The 20283-nt window shown below is 43.7% G+C and overlaps 2 protein-coding genes across 8 annotated transcripts in view; one reads left to right on the top strand and one right to left on the bottom strand.

Moving 5' to 3' along the window:
* The window catches only part of TIMP3 (TIMP metallopeptidase inhibitor 3), a 37493-nt gene extending 25360 nt beyond the window's left edge, over positions 1-12133 (bottom strand). The window contains exon 1 of the mRNA XM_068191093.1: positions 11869-12133. Within this exon, the coding sequence (XP_068047194.1) occupies positions 11869-11992 (124 nt within the window). The 5' untranslated portion in view covers positions 11993-12133. The remainder of the gene's footprint in view (positions 1-11868) is intronic.
* Positions 1-20283, top strand: part of SYN3 (synapsin III) — a 247411-nt gene that overhangs the window by 144311 nt on the left and 82817 nt on the right. The window lies entirely within an intron of this gene.

Raw genomic sequence — 20283 nt, 5'->3', positions numbered from 1 at the left:
CCTTGCCTCAGATTGCAGTAACATTTTTTGTTAAGGGATTTTAAGGAAAACACAACAAGACAATTAAGGATTCCCCTGACGCCTTCCAAACAGGGAAGAGAAGAAATATTATCTTGAATAGCTGAAACATTACTGCTTCTGCAGAAAGCAGACTGGCATTGCCTGGTTCTGTCAGCTTTAGCTTTGCTGCCTATATATTCTGAAACCATCATTATAGTGAAATCTCACCAAAACATAGTTTTGTTTTTCTGGGTAAAAGCATTACAGATCCTGCTTACTCTTCCTATTAAATTAGCAGGCAAACATGCAGCTAACTCATGAGTGTATAGTTCCATTCAGTGCCTGGTCTTTGGCAAAGGAAAATACCTGGGGAACACACAGAAACAAGACTTATTTTATTTTATTTGACACCCGTTCATCCCAGTGTACAATGATTGTCCACATACTGCATTTCAGTATGTTTATGACAATACGGTATGTTGCAGCAACTCTAGCAGAGACGTTCACATGAGGAAAAAAAGTAGAGTAAAAGATACAGTCCAAAATTCAGTGGGGAAATGATATATATCAGCATTTTGGTTGCAATTGCCCACGTTAAGATGGGGTACTGCAAGCTCTGGTGGATTTCATCAGAGAAGGGAACCAAGTGGGCTAAGCTCCTAACTCCTCTCAGAAAACTCCTCTGAATTCCTTCCCTCTCATTCAGGACCTGGATATTTTTTTGAACCAAAACTGCCTTTCCCGTATTTTTCAACAGTGCAACCTAGTGATGCTTTCTCAAAGCACCACCACAGTGTTTCAATAACAACTTCGGTCAATCTTTCCAACGTTGGTCCACATATATATTGAGGAGTCTGTACTGGAGGAATCCTGCCATGTGCTGACCTTATGACAATTTGATGAACAAACACCGAACCTGCACAAAAATGTGAATCCCCGGGTGTGCCAAGAAAACTACCACACTAGAATCCTGTTCTGTCCTCTTTCCTTCTTTCTGTCAAAACAGCAGTCAGGATGTGAGTAGGCAATGTCAAATTCAGAAGAGAAGAGCTTTGAACAGCACAAAGAACAAAGTTTACGTCAATAGCCCAAGCTGCCATGCTGCATAAAGGACAAACAGGAAAGCAGTTTCTGAGACAGGCGGGAAAGAAAGACTAGGTGCTTTCCTTTACCCAGCTCTTCCAACAGCCATTAGTACTAGAGGAAATCGGTGTGAGAGAAGGGCATGCAGAAACAAGCACGAGATCTTGCACCGACAGGAAGGAACCTATTGGCTTGAAAACTTTCCGGTACTAGCGAAAGCTTTGTTTCCCATACAGCCAAATACACCAGACAGGTGTGGTCTGATGCGCTCAATCTACACCATTTCTTCAGTCAATTTAAACCTGCCATTGGAATAAAGGTTGGCAAGGACCTGCTTCCCATCCTGTTGGTCTCCCAGTCAAACAGAAAAAGAGGAAAACAGAATACACTGGCAAACTCAAGAGATAGCTACAATTTAGAATGCATGTGGGAGGTAGATTAGGCACTCATCCTGATAAAGAAAAAAAGAGTTGGAATATGTCTCTAAAGAGTTCTGGGAGGAACTTAAAACTCCATGGATTGAATCAATCTCTTAATAACAAGGAATTAAGATGGCAGCCTGAGAAGGGAGCTTTGGGAAAGTCAGAGTATCCCACATCATGCTTCTGGGAGGTATATTTTATCAGCATCAGGACTCCAGCCTCGCTGGATGATGCAAATGACTCACTATCATAGGTTCTGCTGCAGCCATTTTTGTTCCAAAATAAAGGTGTTAAAGGCAAAATACTGATAAGGGTCACTGGCTATTTGCCACCTGATCTAGTTGAGCTTCTCTCTGAATGCCTTAAAACCTTCCTGTGATAACTTGGAGTCTCCTAAAGTACACCTAGAAGTTCTATCTGATATTATAAAATCTTCTATTTATCTGCTTCTCTGTAAAGCTGCAAACTGTTATACAGTAGGGGAAAGCAGGTCAGCTGCTTAATTCTATTGAAAATATACTGTCTGTAGAGAAGATGGAAAGAGACTTATTGAAGTCTCTTTTCTTATCTTGATCCTCTAAGGAAATAACCAACTAAATCCTTAATCCCCAACCCCTTGGGGAATAAAAAAAAAGAAAAAATAAAAAAGGGACAGGTGCTGCTCTTCATATTTAAGAGTAAAACAAAGGGCTTAAGAAATCATCCTGCCCCGACCCCAGCACTATCTTTTTCAGTCCTGAAGTTCTTGCACAGGAACTGCAGCTCTTGTCTTCCCACGCTTCCCTGGGTTTGTGATTTTTGCCCTGCAGGATGCTAAGGGAGGGCTGGGTATTTTGTGACTATTGAAGTACTGTACATGATGGCTATTTAAGTGCCCCAGGGATCACTTTGCTGTTTTATTTCCTCTTGGATTGATCCACCTCACCAAAGTATTTAAGATATTCAGTATTGCAAGTGCAATACTTTGCATGCAGTGTGGTCTCTCAACTAGTTCCATCTTTTCCCCACCCTACATTCTCCCAAATACCAGAATTCTTTCAGCTTTCAATACTGTGCCTCATGTAGCACATTATTTATTGGAGGAAATAATTTCCTTAGAAACACACCTATGCATCCTAATCCAGAGGTGAGCATGATAAATAAGGAGGATGTTTCACTCTTCAAGAAATTCAAAGCAGGGGACTCAGCAATCTCATACTTCACAAGATAAAGCAGAGGACCCAACAGTCATTCAGTTCACAAGAGCTGGTCTAAAAGCTGTTTCATACTGTCACCTCAGATCCATTTTATCTGCAATGTGCATTTCTCTGGACCTATGAAAGGCAGGCAGGATATTTATAGCAGTGTCAGAGGAGGCAGGAAGTAGAGAACTGGGGTGGGTGCTTGGGAATTGTATAAAGGGCTTGGAGCACAGGGGTCAGCCTGGAACTCCATCCCCCAAAAGAACACAGAGCTGAAGAAGAAGTATCTGTGGAATAGCTGATTTTCCACAGATATCCCCTAGCTCACTCCTCTTCTACCTGTTCCCTTTCCAACACCAGCCATTTCCTGTCTTTCAAAGTTAAGCGGAAGTCTTCCATTCTGTGGTTTTCCTGTCTTGATACAAGCAAGAACATTTTTTTCCCCTCTTATATTTTAACTGTTTGGAGACCAACAAAAAAACCTGCTTACTGGAGGGAAAGCTTCATATTTACAGCTGATCCATGAAATATGAGAGGGCTGATTAAACATCAGAGGAGCAAGATCTTTGCTTGTTCGTGTATTCACTGAGCATAAGAGATTGAACTTGTTATCTGAACAAATGCTCCAGTGCTCCTCTATAGAAAATTAACAGACTAACATAATACCAGCAGGCCTCCCTGCTGACTTCACTGCAGTAACACCCAATACTGAGGGAAACATGGAGAAAAGGAAACAGATGTTGAAGTCTCCATACTGTAATTACAATGCAGCATGAGGGAGTTAAAATTCAAGTCCTTCATTCTAGGCCAGCAGGAGCCCTGTGAAATAGAAGTACTCCTGTTTCCTATGGGCTGTTGTGTGACTTTTTTTTTTTTTTAAATGAATCAGTAGGGAACAAGAAGTAATAATGTGTTACCTTCATGCTGTTGCACCTGGTTTAGCCATTGCTACCTGCTCGAGCTTTGTGCAAATTTGGTGTAATTTATAGCTGCTTTGCTGAAGTACCAGTGATCATGCAGGCCAGCGGAAAGCTGGGCTTTTTCATCTCAAAATTGAGGAATTAAGAAAGAGAAAAATCTAGGAGGTCTCTTTTCCCTCCTTGGGTCCTTTAACCTTTTTTTACCTCCCCAATAAACTGGTTCTAAACTCTTATGAACCAGCAGGATTACAGAGCTCTGACTCTTTAGGAACAGACAGCTAAGGAAGATTGCAGACTTTTTTATTAGTGTCTATTTTTGCCCAGGATCAGTAACAACGTATTGAACAATGATGGCTCTGCCATTTGCACACTCTCCTTTTATGTCCTGGCTGTAGTGAGGCAGGTAACTACATCATGTATTTCAAAAGTACCTTCAGACAGCATGTTATATATGGCTTCATTTCATTTGCTTCTCCTGCTGCTCAATGTGAATCATTTTCCAGCTAAGCAGTATTTTCTTTATAACTCACCTAGCAAAAAACAGAAAAAAGACCAAGCCCTGCCCACACACCCATACAACCTGCATTTCTTGGAGGGCTACTTGAAGGAACTTTGCATTCATCTGAATGGAGGAAGGCAGCAGCTTGGCTGGAGTCCAGATAAAGGGCATGTGTTCCACCCATGGCCAGTCCACAGAGCCAGGCTTTTTCAAAGCCTAAGCCTAGATTGCCAGTCAGAAGTTACCATGCTACAGGCTGTTAGGGATCAACCAATACAACATCAGATTGTTTTATGGGGGTTCTCCTACTTAAGTGTTCCCTGAAGACTAAGTGCACACTTACTCTCCTGGATGGATAAGACCCAACTTAGCCATGCCCCACACAGTTCCCATAGCTCCATGTGGGGTGGCCTGCCATGTGCCATAGCTAGTGACACCTCCTGGCTTGACCAGCCTGTACTAGTTCTCCAATGGGGCTTCCACACTGCACCTCTACCTTCTCCAGGAGTTCTTCTCTCCTCCTTATACTCTGAGATAGTCTCTGAGGGACCTTTGCCACTCCTGCAGCTCCTAAATACCTTCTCCTATTACAGCTTTCCCACTGATCCTATTGCTGTGGCCATTCTCTTCCCCAACTTGTAATAAAGACAGAAGTTTTCAAAGCAGAGCCTACTGACACAGAACTCTAGCTCCCCACTAGCACAGCCCAAGACCATATCCCTAAGTTAACAAAGGCCTCACTACTCCCCAAGCACTGTTCTCTGCTGGTTCTTGGCACATTTCTGTCCAAGGAGGGACACCCCAAACCACCTCCTTTCTTCCTAAAGTAAAAATGAGATTCTACAATGCAGGCCAACCATAGCTGATTTTTATTAGGTTTGATATAATTTTTTGTATATGCACCTCTCTGCTATTTAACTAGAGTTTTATTGTCTGTATATGGTTTCTAAGGGCTCAAATTGCCCTTTAGAAAGGTCTTATGTAAACACTAGCAGGAATTTGGACTATTCATAGTCAACATTAATTTTAGCACCAAGCAACTCAATAGACTTCTGTCTTCTTTCCAGAAGACTCCCACTATCTTTTCTAGCTGTAAGAAATTTTGAGTAAATAAAGTAATCAGGGTTATGTGAAATTACTTGCATTTTTACATTATTAGACACTGCCAGTTAATGCACTATGTCTTCACTCTGGTCACTCAAGAGACCTACTTCACATTACAGTAGAATGTTAACTTTGTTTTTGATTTTAAACTCTTTTTTTTTTATTAGAGAGCTTTTAAACTCTCTAATGTTTGTAATATTCCTCTTAGGAACCTGAAACCATCAAGTCAAATCCAGCCCTGATACAAGGTGGTGAAATACTGGTGAGACAAGTGGCAATGCACCTATCTTACGCAGAACATGAGGCTTATGAGGCAGGTTCAGTATTTCCTCTCCATATTCATTACTAGGACAGGCTTTAGGTCTTCTATAAGAGGATGCAAATCCATTTAAGCCCCCTTGGTCTCATTTACCTCAGGTCCAGCACCAGCTTAATACTTTCAAATAGCAGAAATTCCAGATTCACACTGGTTAACATTCTTTTCTCAAGCTATTCCAAAGCAGACCCAGTTTAGCCCTAGTTTTAAATAAGGCCCTATCCCACTATGGGCAAATAGCGCTGGTAGTCATGTCACTGGTGGGAAAAGAAGTGAAAAAGACCCAGCAGTGTGCATCCCTCCCATGAGCTCTGAGTAGCTCTACACAGAGGGTTACCAAGTAGGATGACCTTCAGCTCAGCAATTTGCAAAGAGTGTTCAGTGCTACAAAGCTGTGGAAAAGCTGAAACAGTCTTGGATAGTTTCAGATGTAGTCAGCTGCTCTGATCAGCCTTCTCTCAGAAAAGTCTATGTAAGGGATAGTTAGCTTAAAGAGTAGTAAGAGTCCAATAAAGTTCTGCCAGTAATATTTTAAATGTCACATGTGGATGTTCTTCAGAGGTTTAGATGAGCTACAGTAGGCCTTTAATGAACTCTGCATTTACTTAGCTAATTGGTGCTTGAAGGCACAATATTCCTCTCATTTTCTACACTACTATCATTTTACCAGTATAGTTTGCTTCCTATTTATATTATCATGTGAAAGACAGAATCATACCATCAAAGTCTACAGCAATAAGCAGCACATTACAGCAAAAGCCTCTTCATCTTGAAATGAAAAAAAAAATTATAATTACAGGGAAACTCAAACACAGGCACTGCTGACATTATGAGGACTAAAAATAAGTTCCCAAGCTTAGTCTGGTTCAGAGCTGGCAAACACAGGATCTCTGCTCTTGCCTGTTGACTAAAACCAAGCCGTCCTCTCAGGTTTACCAGCTCTTCTAAACTCCCAGAGAGCAGCTGGTGGAAGTTTCATTTGATTCCAAGACCTCCTGCCCAGATCAAATAGGCTCCTTCCATCAGTGATGCACGCTTAGTTGGACTACCTGAGAGCACCACATGGTACTGGAGCTGTGAGGAAAGAGAAGCTGACCTTAGACAACATTGTAAGATCATAAAACTAAGTTTCCATCTTAGTAGTTCTAACACCCTACGTAGGGGCAAGATGAGTCAATGAGTGCTCCTACTAAAAATGCTTGGCCCCACCCACCCCAGCTGGGATTGCACTTGAGTACAGAGATCCATTTCATCAGATGCAACTCAGTTGCCATATCCAAGAAGGTCTCAAAGTGCAGGACTAACTGTATGAGTGTCTCGGAAAAAGTGAAGTCCACTGATAGAGCTGAGAATTAATTTGTCACCTTCTCCTATGGTCAAACAATCAAATCCGCTCATCCTGAAAAACAGACATGAATAAGGCAGGTCCTTCCCAAACCCAGATGAAAAAGACCACTACTGTGCATAGCGGTACATAACTATGTTCCCACCAGCCCACCTCTTTCCAGAAACATCAGAGGAGCAATTGGCAGGTGGAGAGTTCTAAAGAACATGTGGGAAATCAATGAAAATAAGAAGGAAAAGAATGTCTGCATGAAGCAGGAGCTCCAAGGCTTAAGGTTGGAACATCTGGCACTCTGCTGGCTCAGAGACCTTACTGGAGACACTTCCTGCAGGAAATCTGGAGTAAGCATATGCAATAAAAAAAAAAGAAATAACATTCTGCATTACATCTTCCAAACAGTAATTTTCACCACTTTTATTTTTTAATAGATACATTTGAAGACGTTACTAACTCCAGATCCCACTACTCTTATAAGGACTAAAATAGCAAATAACTACACACACAAAAAAAAAAAAAAACAAAAAAAAAAACCAAAAAAAAAAAAAAACAAAAAAAAAACCACACCAAAACTAATTTCTATTTCCACTTCTACTAAATAGGACAATTCAGCTGTGCATGGCCATTCTTTTGTCAGGAGACATGACCAGTCACAAGAAACACCCTCTTTCAACAAAGTTATTACCATGGACATTGGAATGCCATAGAAGTTAAACAAATCTCCTCCATTTCTTCCCACATAAAATGAAATTTGAAGTATTTTTTTTTATTCTTTTTTGAAGCTTTATGGGATGCTTCTCAGATTTCCTGCTTCTAAAATGCCTCCAAGGGAAGACCAGTCTAAAAAAAAAAAATCACATCATTACTTCCTCGACAAAAGTCTGATTCTCAAGTAGATACACTTTTGCAATCATTGCCACAAAATGTAACCAAAAAATACTTTTAAATTCATCTCAACTCTAAAGATTGGTATAATTAATTGGAGATGTGTTATTGTAACTTTTAAATCAGTCTGGCAGACCTTACCTGTCTGCCTTAGGGGCTAAGGCAGGATATTTGATATCACTACACCAAAACAAAGAAAGCATGTTCAAAATCTCATGTATGATCAAGTGTTCTGCACATCTCTTTTAGCTTATTAGTGAGAAGGTGGAATGATCAACTCAGGGAAACCAGTGAAAGGGCAGGTTTTCAGTTAGTTGCTCAGACTCCAGGCCAAACAAATTCACCAGTTTCCTCCTTCTCTGCTATTTCCTTCTTGCTCTTCTCTCACATTCTCAATTCAAAGGATGGGAGCCACTGCAGGTGTTGTGAGCTCAGTGCTATGGGTACAGGAGGATGGAATAAAGGATGGCTTCCACAGTACCAAGGAACCCTTAAGAACTTACTTACCTTCACCTCCCCAGAGCATGCCACCTTCATCTCACCAAGAGTGAGGTTACTTAGAACAGACAGGAGCAGTACCCACTGGCATCCTTGCTGATACAGGTATTTCTCCCCCACAACACAAAGGAATGTTATTTTGAGCTCCTTTGAACTTCGGTAAGAGACATCTAATAGTGCCATAGCTCTTCTCTAAAGTATATGCACAAGACAGAAGTAAGACAGCTGTAGAGTGAATAAAGTACTTTATCACTTGCAGACTGGTTTGTCAAAATACAGTCTGCAATTTCACATATTTTCTCATTTTTTTCTTTTTCTTGAAAGGAGATGTGGGGCAGAGGGGGCCAAATGGGAGTTGTTTCCCAAACCTGTGAATTCAACATTCAGCAGCCAAGCTCAAAAATTCCTGCTGTTCGTGCAAAAAAAAAAAAAAAAGACAAACAAGTCCCTTTCATGTCAGCTATGTCCAGCTGGAAATGTCACAGCTTTGTCACAAAAGAACAAAGCATGCCTGGTGTCTGTTCTTTCAAAAGGTCTCTTAATTCAAACAAAAGAAAAATATTCACATCTGGAAGGGGTCATAGGCAGAGGGCGGTAGTGGAGGAAGCAAAGTTCAGATGGCTAATCATAGCAGTCGCTGTTTGTCCAATTACGGTACTGCCTCTTCTGGCACTCACTGATCCCGTTAAAGAAAGCCAAGAGTTAAAACAGCAATTTTATTATTGATTGACCCCACAGGGCCAGATAAAACACACCTCTTCACTTTTGCTCCATTCATCATGATGGAAAAGTCAGGCTGAGTGAAAAGATCCCTCGTGACCAATAGTACCTCTAGCAGTAGTACCTCTTTTTTCTCCCCTCCTTTTTTAAATTAAAAATGTATATATACACATTGTTATTTATGAAGTTCAAGATTCCTTCAAAGACCACAACCTTTGCTTTCAAACTATGCACATATTGAAATCCTGTCCTTTCCAATGGGTTTATTTGACCATCTGTTTCTGTAAAGATTAAAACCTCCTCGTGACTGCAAGGTTGAGAGGCTGTATCAGAACTGAGCCACTGGAAAATGAAAAATTAAATGTCCGGTGAGATCAGATTAAAGGAGACTAGAATAAACTTGAGAGTAGGACTTCACTGGTTAAGTAGGAAACAGCAGTAGAAGTTCGCATTACAGTCCTCAACTAAAAGTTCTCCTTCTTCAAAATGCAGTGCTTTGAAGATGAAAAGCCTCTCCTAGGCTGCCACCTAGCTAGTTAATTTCTTACATTGTTTTAGGAGCTATTTTAAAAGCCTCTTTTGCTCCAGCTCTTACTGCGCTGACTCCTCCCTTTAGAGATGGTATTTTGTCAGAAGTTTCAAGAGCGATAAAAACTTGCTGCCAAGTCCCTTTCTTCCTCACAATGTGTTTTATAACCCAGCGTGTAGTTTAGTCTGTCTAAACACTGCACTAGTACACCGCCATCAGTTTCCATGGAGATGATTAACTCCTCCAAAGCCAGAAAGCTTTAGTGCACTTTTTGTCCTTTCCGCATATGAAGAACATGACAGCATTTACTAAAATCAGCCTACAGAAATATCACATTTTCCAGACAATCCTAGCAAATGTAAGGATTTGCTTTTGATTCAACCCAGAGACCTTCAACCAAATTGGCATTCAAGTCATTTAGTGGAAGGGATTGCTCTTTCCCCTCAAGCTGCTCTTCTTTTGCATTGCTGTGATGTCTGAAGGCATGAGAGCCCCAGACACATCAACTTTTTGAACTACTTTGTCTCAAAGCAAAGCCAAGGCTTGAGACCTAATGAAGAGCCCAGAAGAGAGAAAGGAAAGATGAAGGAAAGACTGAACTCAACTAGAAATCAGAGTAGAAAAAAGATAAACTTTGTGCCCTCAAGTTTAGGAGCATCGTTATAGGAAACTTCATTCTTTACTCCTAGTCATTTATGTGTCTAGTAAAAGTACTCTGTCAGTGTGTATTCATTACAAAAATGCATTTAATACCATTTTTTTGAACCAAAACTACCACTCATCTATTATAGCATGACCTAACCAGAGCAAGAAAGCAGTCCTTTTCCCAAAATGCAGCTAATGAAGGCCACATGCTGCCATCAGCTTTTGCTGTGAAAAAAACTTTCCCAGACTCACTTTCACAGAAAGGACAATCTCCCTGGCAGTTGCCACTTAGGTGGCACACTTGTTGATCCAAACTATGAAAATGGCAACAGAAGTTTGAATAATTTAGTTTCCTGGAAGAATTCCCCAGTATAAAACTATTTTATGAATGTTTTCCAGGCTATCTGAAACAAACTGTAACTTTCCCACCACTTTTAACATGGAACGGTTTTTTTGGCGTTCAGGAGCAGATACACTATATAAAATAAACACGAATAACCACGTACAACTGCAGTTTCTGTAGAAGAACTGAAGGCAAGAGATAGATATTTTGCCACTAACCTTGGCTACCTTGAAAAGGCTACTGACAGCATTCACAGCAATGGGTGCTCTGCTGCAGTAAGAATTACTTTCTATTTGACTTCCACAGCAGTTGCCAGGAGGATTTCTTTGCAGACTCTACTCTCAGTCAGTACCATGTGGGTACCAGCAGTGCAAAGTCCCTGGCCCCTTTTTTGCTGTGATACTAAGACAACCTACAGAGAAGGCAGGAGACTTCTTGGACTTGTGCCATCCCTCACCACTGCTGAAGTGACAGCCTGTATTTACCATTACATGGATATGTGTCAAGGACACCACTAATTGATTTCATATACTTTGCCATGGAAGAGCTACCAAGCAACAATCATATTTTGTTACCCACCCTTGGCTACAAGCAAGCCAACAAACTTGGGAACAGAGTCTCTATTACCTCCTCCTCAGAGATTTTTTTCATGCTGTCCTTGTCCCCTACCTAAAGTTAGCGTAATGAAGAACCCTAGGGATGCTGAAACCCATAGAGGAAAACATCGGTCAGGATCCAATGAAAGCGTTTCAGCTTTCCCAAAAGCGTGCAGCGTACCTCCCACAGCTGTGCAAAGACCACAGCGCAGCACGCAGAAAGCCGGGAGACACTTGGTACCTGCTTCTGCAGCCCTTCCCAATGTTTCAAGCGCAGCACCACAAGCCCGTGAGAGCCGCACCTCCAAACACCAGCCGCCACAGGCGGCTTCGTGGCTTGGGAGAACCCATCCGAATCCTGCCTCCTACTTCTTGTCACCAAGTTGAGGAGGAAGTTTTAGCAGCCTACACCTCCAATTGTGTTTCTGCCCTGCTGTAGAAAACATGCCACTCTAGCAATGATTGATTTCTTTAAGGTACTTCTGGGAAAGTACCTTCTGGGACAGGGCTCGGGAGGGCTGGGCGGGGGTCCGCCACCACGCTCCTCTCGCTTACCAACCCAGGCGTCCGCGGCAGCAACGGAGCCAAACCCGCTCCTGGAAAGTCGGGTCACCGCTCTCCGGTGTGAGCCGCCCGCCGCACCTCTGCCCTCACTGCGTGACTCGCGGGACGCGGCTGCCTTGCGGTGACAGCCGCGACGCTGCCCGCACCCCTCGGGGTCCCGGGAGCTTTCAGGTTCCCCCGAGCCCTCCCGGCCCGGGCGGCTGCGGGGCGGCGGCACTTACCGATGTCGGAGTTGCAGAAAGCGTCCTGCGGATGGATGGGGACGCAAGTGCAAGCCTCCACCACCAAGTCCCGCAGGCTCCAGCTGCACAGGAACACGACGAGGAAGCTCAGCCACGCCGTCATGTTGCCCCCGAGGTGCCTCCTCACTTCTGCGGAGCGGGAGGCGGCCGATGCCGTGTTCGCCTGACTTTACTCTTGCTCTCTAACAGCCCGTGCGCCGCGGCTGCCTGCCCTGCCCCTGTCGCTCTGGCTCTCTCGGCGGGACGGTGCTGGCGCAGGTGCGGAGCTGAGGGGAGCTGAGGGGAGCCGAGGTGCGGAGCGCTACGGGCGGAGCGGCACCGGCGCGCGGAGTTATACCCGGCTCGCGCCGCTCGCGCTCCGGGGGCGCCGCCGCGCGCGGCCAATGGCAGCGCCGCATTACCTCATCGGCGCGAGCGCGGGGCGGGGCCGCGCCCGCCGCGCCTTATAGGGAATAGAGCGGGCGCGCGGCGGGCGGGGGCGCGGCCCCGAGCCCGCTCCGCTGCCGGTCCCGCGGGCAGCCGCGCACCGCACCGCACCGCACCGCACCGCACCGCACCGCACCGCACCGCACCGCACCGCACCGCACCGCACCGCACCGCACCGCACCGCACCGCACCGCACCGCACCGCCCGTGCCTCTCTCGTACCGGCCCGTGCCCACCCGAGCCTGTCACATCCTCCCCCGGGACGCCTGGAAAACGCAAGCGGGGCTCGCGGTTCGCTTGGAAAACTCGCGCTGTTTCCCTTCAGTCCGTGTGGGCTGTGTGCAAACTGACTTCAAACTGGAGGCATGGCACACTGTCCAGGCTGCTCCAGAGAGCTTTCAGACAGCGATCAGATAACGCACAAGTGCAGTGTGCTGCTTCTTTTCCTCCCCCAACGGGCAGTAGAAAGAGGATGGGGGAAAGAAGGACAAGACCTATCTGAACTGTAAACCAGGATTTTGCCCTGAATGTTTTTAATCCTGCTCGGATGCTCCTTCTCCACCACCCAGCAATTCCCCTTCTCTGGCCTTTCAGTCAGAAAGGGCTCATGAACTGCTAAAACCAAGCTGGAAATAACAGTGTTGTATCCACCCGAGCACCCCCAACATTTAATCTCAAAGTATATTTCAGCAGAGCAGCTTTAGTGGAATTTAGAGAAATGTCCTGTTTGTTTTGTTTTCCTTTATCCCCTTTTGGAGCCATAAATTTCCATCGGCTGTAGAAATGTAAATGTTATAGTAGAGCTGGGACTGTAAGGAAGGAGATTGCCAGCTGCATGATACAGACAGCCTTATTATCCTCCAAAGGGGACTGAGGGGTGATTAATCACGGTATCAAACCAGTGTATATAATGTCAGAGTACTTTCCACGGGGTTTACAAGACTTAAGCGCGTCTAGTTATAAATTATGCTGGTATTAAAGGCCAGGGACCAGCTGTCCTAAATTTCTATATAGTCAGCTAAGTCTTTAGATTTACAATTCTGCTCCATCTGGGTGAAGCACAGCCTTCCTACACCTTTTCTTTAATCATACTGTCCATATAAAATTAAAATCTCCTGTCTTATGGAAGACTTTTATTTGGAGCATTGGTAGGCAAAAGCTTCAAGATGGGTGTTGTCAGTAGGGATCAAAGTTGCAATGCCAGCAGTGGGAAACACAAGTTCCTATCCTCGCTGTGACACAGACAACCTGTGTGGCAGCTTTGCCTCACTGTGCTTCAAATCCCTGTGCCATGGGATAATAGTGTAGGGAGCTGCTCAGGAATGTGCATTAGTGAACACACTGAAAAAATCAGACGGTGCTGAGGTACTAACGGGTCCTGTAAGTATGTGTGAGACAGGGTATTAAATAGATTGTTCCATTTAGACACCTCAGAGTCTGAATCGTTGGGCTCAAACTGCAATATGAGAAACCCTACACAAAAAATGCTTGAGGTACTTGGGCTATCTGTTCAAAGTACTACAAGTGAAGCTGGGTCCATCAGGTTGGGTGGATGTCATTCCAGTCTCACTGGGTGCAAACAAGGAACAACTCCACCGACCTCAGCAGAGTAACACGGAAGAAGAATGAGGTGTGTCTGGCACTCTCATTTTTCTTTTGTTGTTGTAAGAAGTTTGATATCCACCAACATCATGATATGCTTGGCCTATCAACGTCTCAGATCAATATCTGAGAGAAGGAGAATTCTGTCAGAACCTGACACTGGTGTAAATAAGGGAGAGTTTGGCCCACATACAACTAGATTATAATCACAGCTCCTACACCACCTCCCTTCACTCTCTGGCCAAGTAACTCCCCTGAGTATGTTTCTTCATACCTATAATAACACCTTTCCTGTGTGTCCTAAGGACTAACATGCTAAATGCTTTGTAATAAGCTTTTAAGCTGTTGGGTGCTGTGTAAATGCTGAGAGTCTATGATACACAGATGCAGGACACATTCAGAGAAGACTGAAAAACAAACCCTTTAGTCACCTCCTCGATTTCTGAAATGGGAGAGGAAGGGGCCTAGAAATTACTGGAGTTCCACAGGGCCCTCCAAGGTAAGGAAGTGGCTTGCTTCCAAGTGAGGCTGACCAAGCTAGTTAAAATGACACCAAGTTTGTGCTGATTGCAGGAACTGGCTCATCTTTCAGATATAGAAGAAGAAATCAGAGAATAGAAGAATCAGAAGAAATCAGATATAGAGAAGAAATCAGATGAAAAGGAGTGACACGGCTTGATCCAAGGGCTGAGCACATCTCTTTGGAAGGGATGGGGTGTAAGCTGTCAGTATGGCAAGGCTTACCACTATCTTCTATACCACTGCTTGGGACATGATCCAGAAATTTTTTTAGTGCTTGTATTATCATTGCCTGGAGTAGTAGTACCTGTGTTTGGTCAGGGCTTAGCTGATTCACCTGCTGTTTTTACCCTTAGATATTCTTTTCCAAAGATATTCATTTATCTGCAGTAGTAGGGGTGCAGTTTTTTCAATCAGGACTTGATACTGTAGAATAAGAACAATATTTATTTGCCTTTTGAAGAGTACACTTCACAGAGAGAAACCAGAATGTGTTATTTTTGTAAAGTACAGGTAAATCATACTCAGGAAAGTTCAGTATGGCCAGTGGCCTACTCAAGGCCTTTGTTAAATAATTTAATCTGCCTCTACACTCATTTTATCATCTGTAAATAGAGATATTCTATGTCATCATCTGATAATATCCATTAGATTTCCATTATTAGCCTCTCCCCTTTAAGACCTACCAGCAAAGTGAACTCTGAAAAAGCCAGGCAAGGATTTTGAGTGTTTATTTATATGAGAAAATACTGATAATGGTGTCAGAGTAACAGAGAAAGTCAATAAAGGAACTGAAAGGAGAATTCTCTCTGAATCCCTCCTCTATGCCCTATCTGCATGGGAAAAAACTGCAAAGGGAAAAAATAAAAACTATCATTCCGCTTCTTTGCTCAGGTAAAACTTTAAGCCTTATATGGCCATAAAGAAGGTAGCATTGAAAGAAGGAGAAAATAGACACCTTGATCTTCATATGAGAAAATTCGAGTTCACGTTTGGTTAATGCCACCAAATAAAGAAAACTGTGTTATTCCAGTCTTCCATCAAGAACACACTGCTGAACACAATTAAGGCTCTCTCTGCCTTACCGAGCAGGCACACAACTTCACGCTGTGATCCTGTCGGATCCCGCAAGCCAAGCATGACTGGGCTGGGTCAGTAGTTGGTGTGAAAATTCCCAGGGAAAGCCATGTCCCGCAGGTGTTGTTGACTGAGCACAGTGTCCTTCTCCCCTCCATCCTGCAGGAATGTGCGCGGCAGTGCTAGGGGGCAGTGCACTGCAAGAGATGGTTCCGACCTCCGCGGATGGAGCCAGCTCCCCGCAGTACCTAAAGATCCGATTCTTTGGAAAAGTAAACATATTAAGCTGTGTGTCTTATTTAAATTTAAGGAAGGAGAATTACCTTCTACTTTCATAGATACTTATATTAGTTTATATCAGGTGCACGTTAACATAATTTTCCTTCCACAAGACCCGCCTAGAACCAGAGATATGAACTAAAGGCACGTTCACTTGCCTTCTGATCACATTTCATTGTGAGGCATGCTGGCTGCTTCAGAAGGACTTCATCAAACTACAGCAACTGCTGGCAAAAACAACACATACCAGGAGAGTTGAGAGAAAGGGAGAGAGAGGGAGGCACAGAGAGAGAGAGACAGAGAGAGACACCCTACTATCACCAGAGAAAAATACCCTGACAAATGTCACACGTAGTGGTTTGTAACACTTCAGTTCCTCACCAGATTTTAGCTGGCTTAAAATGAGCTTAGTATAAATGAAATCAGGAGAATTCAACTGCAGTTCAACAGCCCTGCCACCTCCTTACCAATATATTAACTTTAAAAGCTTCTGAACTAAGGGCCTTTTTTTATTTTGATGTTTTGACAGCAAATTGACTTGATTCATGAGCGTGGAGTTTTGCCATTAGCATTCTAAATTGTCCACCTGACAAGTTGCTCAAAAGCATCCTCCTGTCCTAAAAGCTTTTCTTGAAGTTGATGATCTTCATATATTTTACACCAGCTCAGCATCATGCCCTGTAGGAGGTCCCATTGTTTTTCTGCTTTTATGCAGCATAAGGGGAAGGGTAGGTGTTTTCAGAGCTATCTGATGTCCTTTCTACAGCACACTCCTGCCATCTCATAGGATAGTAGAGAATGGTCATGCATTGCATTAGAAAAAGGTTCTCATATTTCTTGATTATCTGCTTCTTTTTCAGTAAATTGTTTCTTTTCTAACACTGTCCTCTGAGAAGACTTTTTGTTTAAAATTTTTGTATTTGCTATGATTTGTATGCCTGAAACAAGTTGGAAAAACTCCTATTAATTCCACCATGGTATCAGTGAACTTCATGTGCTATTTAAAATGAGAATACTCCTTCTTCAAAAATGTCTTTGATTCTATAAATACATACCAAAAAAAAAAATCATTTGATCTCTTTCTCTGAGGTTGCAAAGGAATTATGTCACCTTCCTGTCTGCAAGCCAAACATAGGTAATACTCCATCCCATTCCCAAGCTTTTCATTGGAGGTACACCATTACATTTTCATCAGCTCTAACAGTTCTATACTGTGTTCAGTCTTCAAGGATCCTTTAGAGACTGTGCCCACTGAGAGCGCCCAGCCTGGTAGCAGACTGTAGGCACTGTGTGTTTCCAGGAATATTACATTATAAAGGGTTGTGGAATATGAAATCACCCTCTCAGTATTGTGGGGATCCTCCAGTCAGGCTGTGATGTGGCATCAGCTGCAGAAGAGTAACCAGGAAATATCTTTTAACAGCCTTATCAAGCTGAAAATGCTTCCTGCACATGACGGTGCTCTTTGGCCAAAATCCAGCAAAACACTAAGGCACATGTTCATCTTTAAGCACACAAGATGCTCTACTGAAGTCAACAGAACCATTTACATACACAAAGTTAAATATAAGCTTAAGTGCATTTCTGGACCAGCGCCAGAGGGCTCAGTACCACGCAGGGCTCAAGCCAGGAGGCTGTGATTTGATGGTCGGACAGAATCCGGGAGGGAAGGACACAATGTGATTTGCTTGGTTCTACCTGCCTATGCCTCATTCCAAGCAACTGATTTTCTCTCATTTTTGTTTACAGTAAGCCTTTCCATTTCTCTTGTTTTGCTTTACTGCTGCTATAGCCATTTCCAAATTGCAGTTTTGATTTTCTTTTTTTTAAACCCTTCTAAACTGCATCAATAGCTTTAAGTGACTGAACAAAGAGATTTCAAATAGATGAAGTGCTTCAAATGGTAATAAGAGCTGGTGTTCCCAGAGATTTGGAGGCTGCACTAAATACAGAAGAGAGTGAGAGCAATTGAAAATCACTTTTCTGTTGTTCCTTTGTATGAACTGGTTTCTGGCTTATGCAATGCACAGTAATTAAAATGACTGGAATGCCTCACATTTTTAAGAGAGCTTTAAGGCAGCTCTGTGGCATTGCAGCCAGCAGAGTTCACGAGCAGATTCATGGCTGCAATCGAGGTTTGACGTTTCTATCCACGTAACTTGAAGAAGACAGTATCTCTGTAGAGGCCTTTGAGAGGAGTTTGAGGAAGAAGGGATAGACACAAAAAAGCAGTAACACCTGCTCCCTGCATCAGCTCCATGAGCAGCTATGGGGCAAGTCTTCCTTTTGATGAGACAAGAGCCTAAAGGTTGGTGTGGCTGTCAGAGATTGCCATCTCTCACTGTAGCCTTAATGTCCTGCTCAAATTCAAGTGTGGGACAGAACTTACAGATTATCTCTCACTTTCTATCAGAATCTCACAGTGCCTCCTCCTAGGTATTGTATCAGAAATGTCTCTCTCTATGAGAGAGGGTTTCATTTGAGTACTGGCCACTGTGGTTGCTGTGTGTATTTGTGGGGTTCCAAGCAGCTCCCTGATGTTTAGCAGAAAGCCTGGCAGACTGGCATGTCTCTCACAGCTTGTTGTCTTCCCTGTGATGAGGTTTGCTCTGCTTGGCAGGGGTGAGGGATTATCTTGGTGCTTTTCGGTCCCCCTGACATAGTCCAGGATTTCATTTTCAACTTTTCCAATTTTTTGTTTTTACTGAAGGTGGCTGACCACTGCATCTCTGGTTTTCTCTCAACTACTGGTCTGGCTCTTCATAGTGATGATTGGCCACAGAGGAGCAGGACAGCTGAATACAGCCTCCCTTGGGGGGAGAGTTGACTGACCTGATGACATGGCCTTTTTGGCATGTTGAACAGCTAGATCCTTCTTCCCTCATCTCTCTGCCTCTCATGAGTCTTCTGAAGGCAGGGATTGAGCCTGCTTCCTCATCTCTCAGCATAATCTTTCTCTCCTTCTCATCAGAAGGCACTGTCAGGATACAGCTGCTTCCACAACCCCATGTGAGTGTAGGGAGGTAGAGAAAGATCCCAGGCAGGAGGTAGTAATCCTGTAACTCAGACCATCCTGAGGCTATGAGCGCTGCAGCCCCTCCATATGCCAGTCCCTAGGATGTGTCACTGGTTTTAAAGCATGTTGGACTACCCTAAAATCACCATACATGTGAAAGAGCAGCACCACGGGGCTTGCATCCCTCTTTTCATTTCTTTAATGAGGCTGGAGATAGTATTGGGCTGTCAGGTGTGAAGGAAGGGTCTTTTCTTTACCTGCAGAACAGGTGTGAGTGCAAGAAAAGTTGCTGTCTTGAGTTGCTTCTCCCTGCTCCACCTTCAGAAACTGCCTGTAAGAAAAAGCCAGTCTCCTCATCCCCATAGTGCAGGTGTTACCAGTCTCTCACCTGAAACTGCAAATTAAGGTATTAGTTACAAGGACCGTCTCTAATGACAAGGATAGTGTCCCAGCAGGGAATGAACTCAGTGATTCCTGTCATGCCTGCCACTGCATGATGTCAAAAGTGAGAAGCAGTTCCTCTGTATGAAAATCCCAACAGAGAATGTTGCTCCAGCATAGGATTTTTCTTATAAATCCCAACTTTTTAAATGCTTTTCTTCCTGTGTTCCCAAATCTATGCTGTATTCTAAACAGTAGCTGACTGCTCACTCACATCAGGCCCTACCCTCAGACTCACAGTCCCAGCCAGCAGAAGCTGGGGAATTTCCGATGTGAGATTTCAAGGACGGATCTCTTTCTTCTCTAGAGCAAAAGGCAGCGCTTCAGTTTCCTCACTCTTTTGGAATTTTTATCCATAAATCTTGGCATTCGGTGTGAGACAAAAGATGAGGAGATGGTAGATCTGCAGTCTAAAGTGAGGACACTTATTTGTTTATTGTCTTGCTCTTCCCAAGTGAAGAGTAATGCATTCCTCAAAGGAACTTTTCAGGTCAGCAGTGAGTTCCACACCTAATGTATTAATGTCAGGAGTGAAAAAAATCAGTGTTTCATTTAGCACAGATGTGCAAAAATAGTATTCTTTGTCCATTGAAGACAGAAATAATCCAGAGCCCCTGTTCCCCTTTCCTTTAATCTGACAGCCTCTATCCCTTCACTGTGCCTTTCTGAGGGGTGCTTTTGAGGGGTGTTTCAGTGAGAACCACCCAGAGCTGGCAGGAACCAAGAAGGTGTTAGTCTGTATGTACAGATTACATACCAGGAGTTGGACTCTGAAGGTACCAAAGCTTGACCATGTGCTCTGAGCAAGCAAACACCTCTCTGTAGCTTTGCTGTTTGTAGCTGTGCCACCAAATCTCACACAGTGTTGGCCAGGGGTCCGGCATTATCCCAAGTTCCTTGCAGTGGGATCCTGGACTGCTCCAAAGCAGTGGCTCATCTCAAGTGCTAAGAGGTTGGAGAGGTACTGAACACTTCCAGCAGAAGCAGGTGTCCAATAGCAGCTTAGCACAGCACATTCTCTCTTCTCCCTCTCCT

This window comes from Anomalospiza imberbis, chromosome 5, assembly GCF_031753505.1.
Source record: "Anomalospiza imberbis isolate Cuckoo-Finch-1a 21T00152 chromosome 5, ASM3175350v1, whole genome shotgun sequence".
Lineage (NCBI taxonomy): Eukaryota > Metazoa > Chordata > Aves > Passeriformes > Viduidae > Anomalospiza > Anomalospiza imberbis.
Note: the sequence above shows the minus strand (reverse complement) of the source record. Positions and strands in the feature narration are given on the sequence as shown.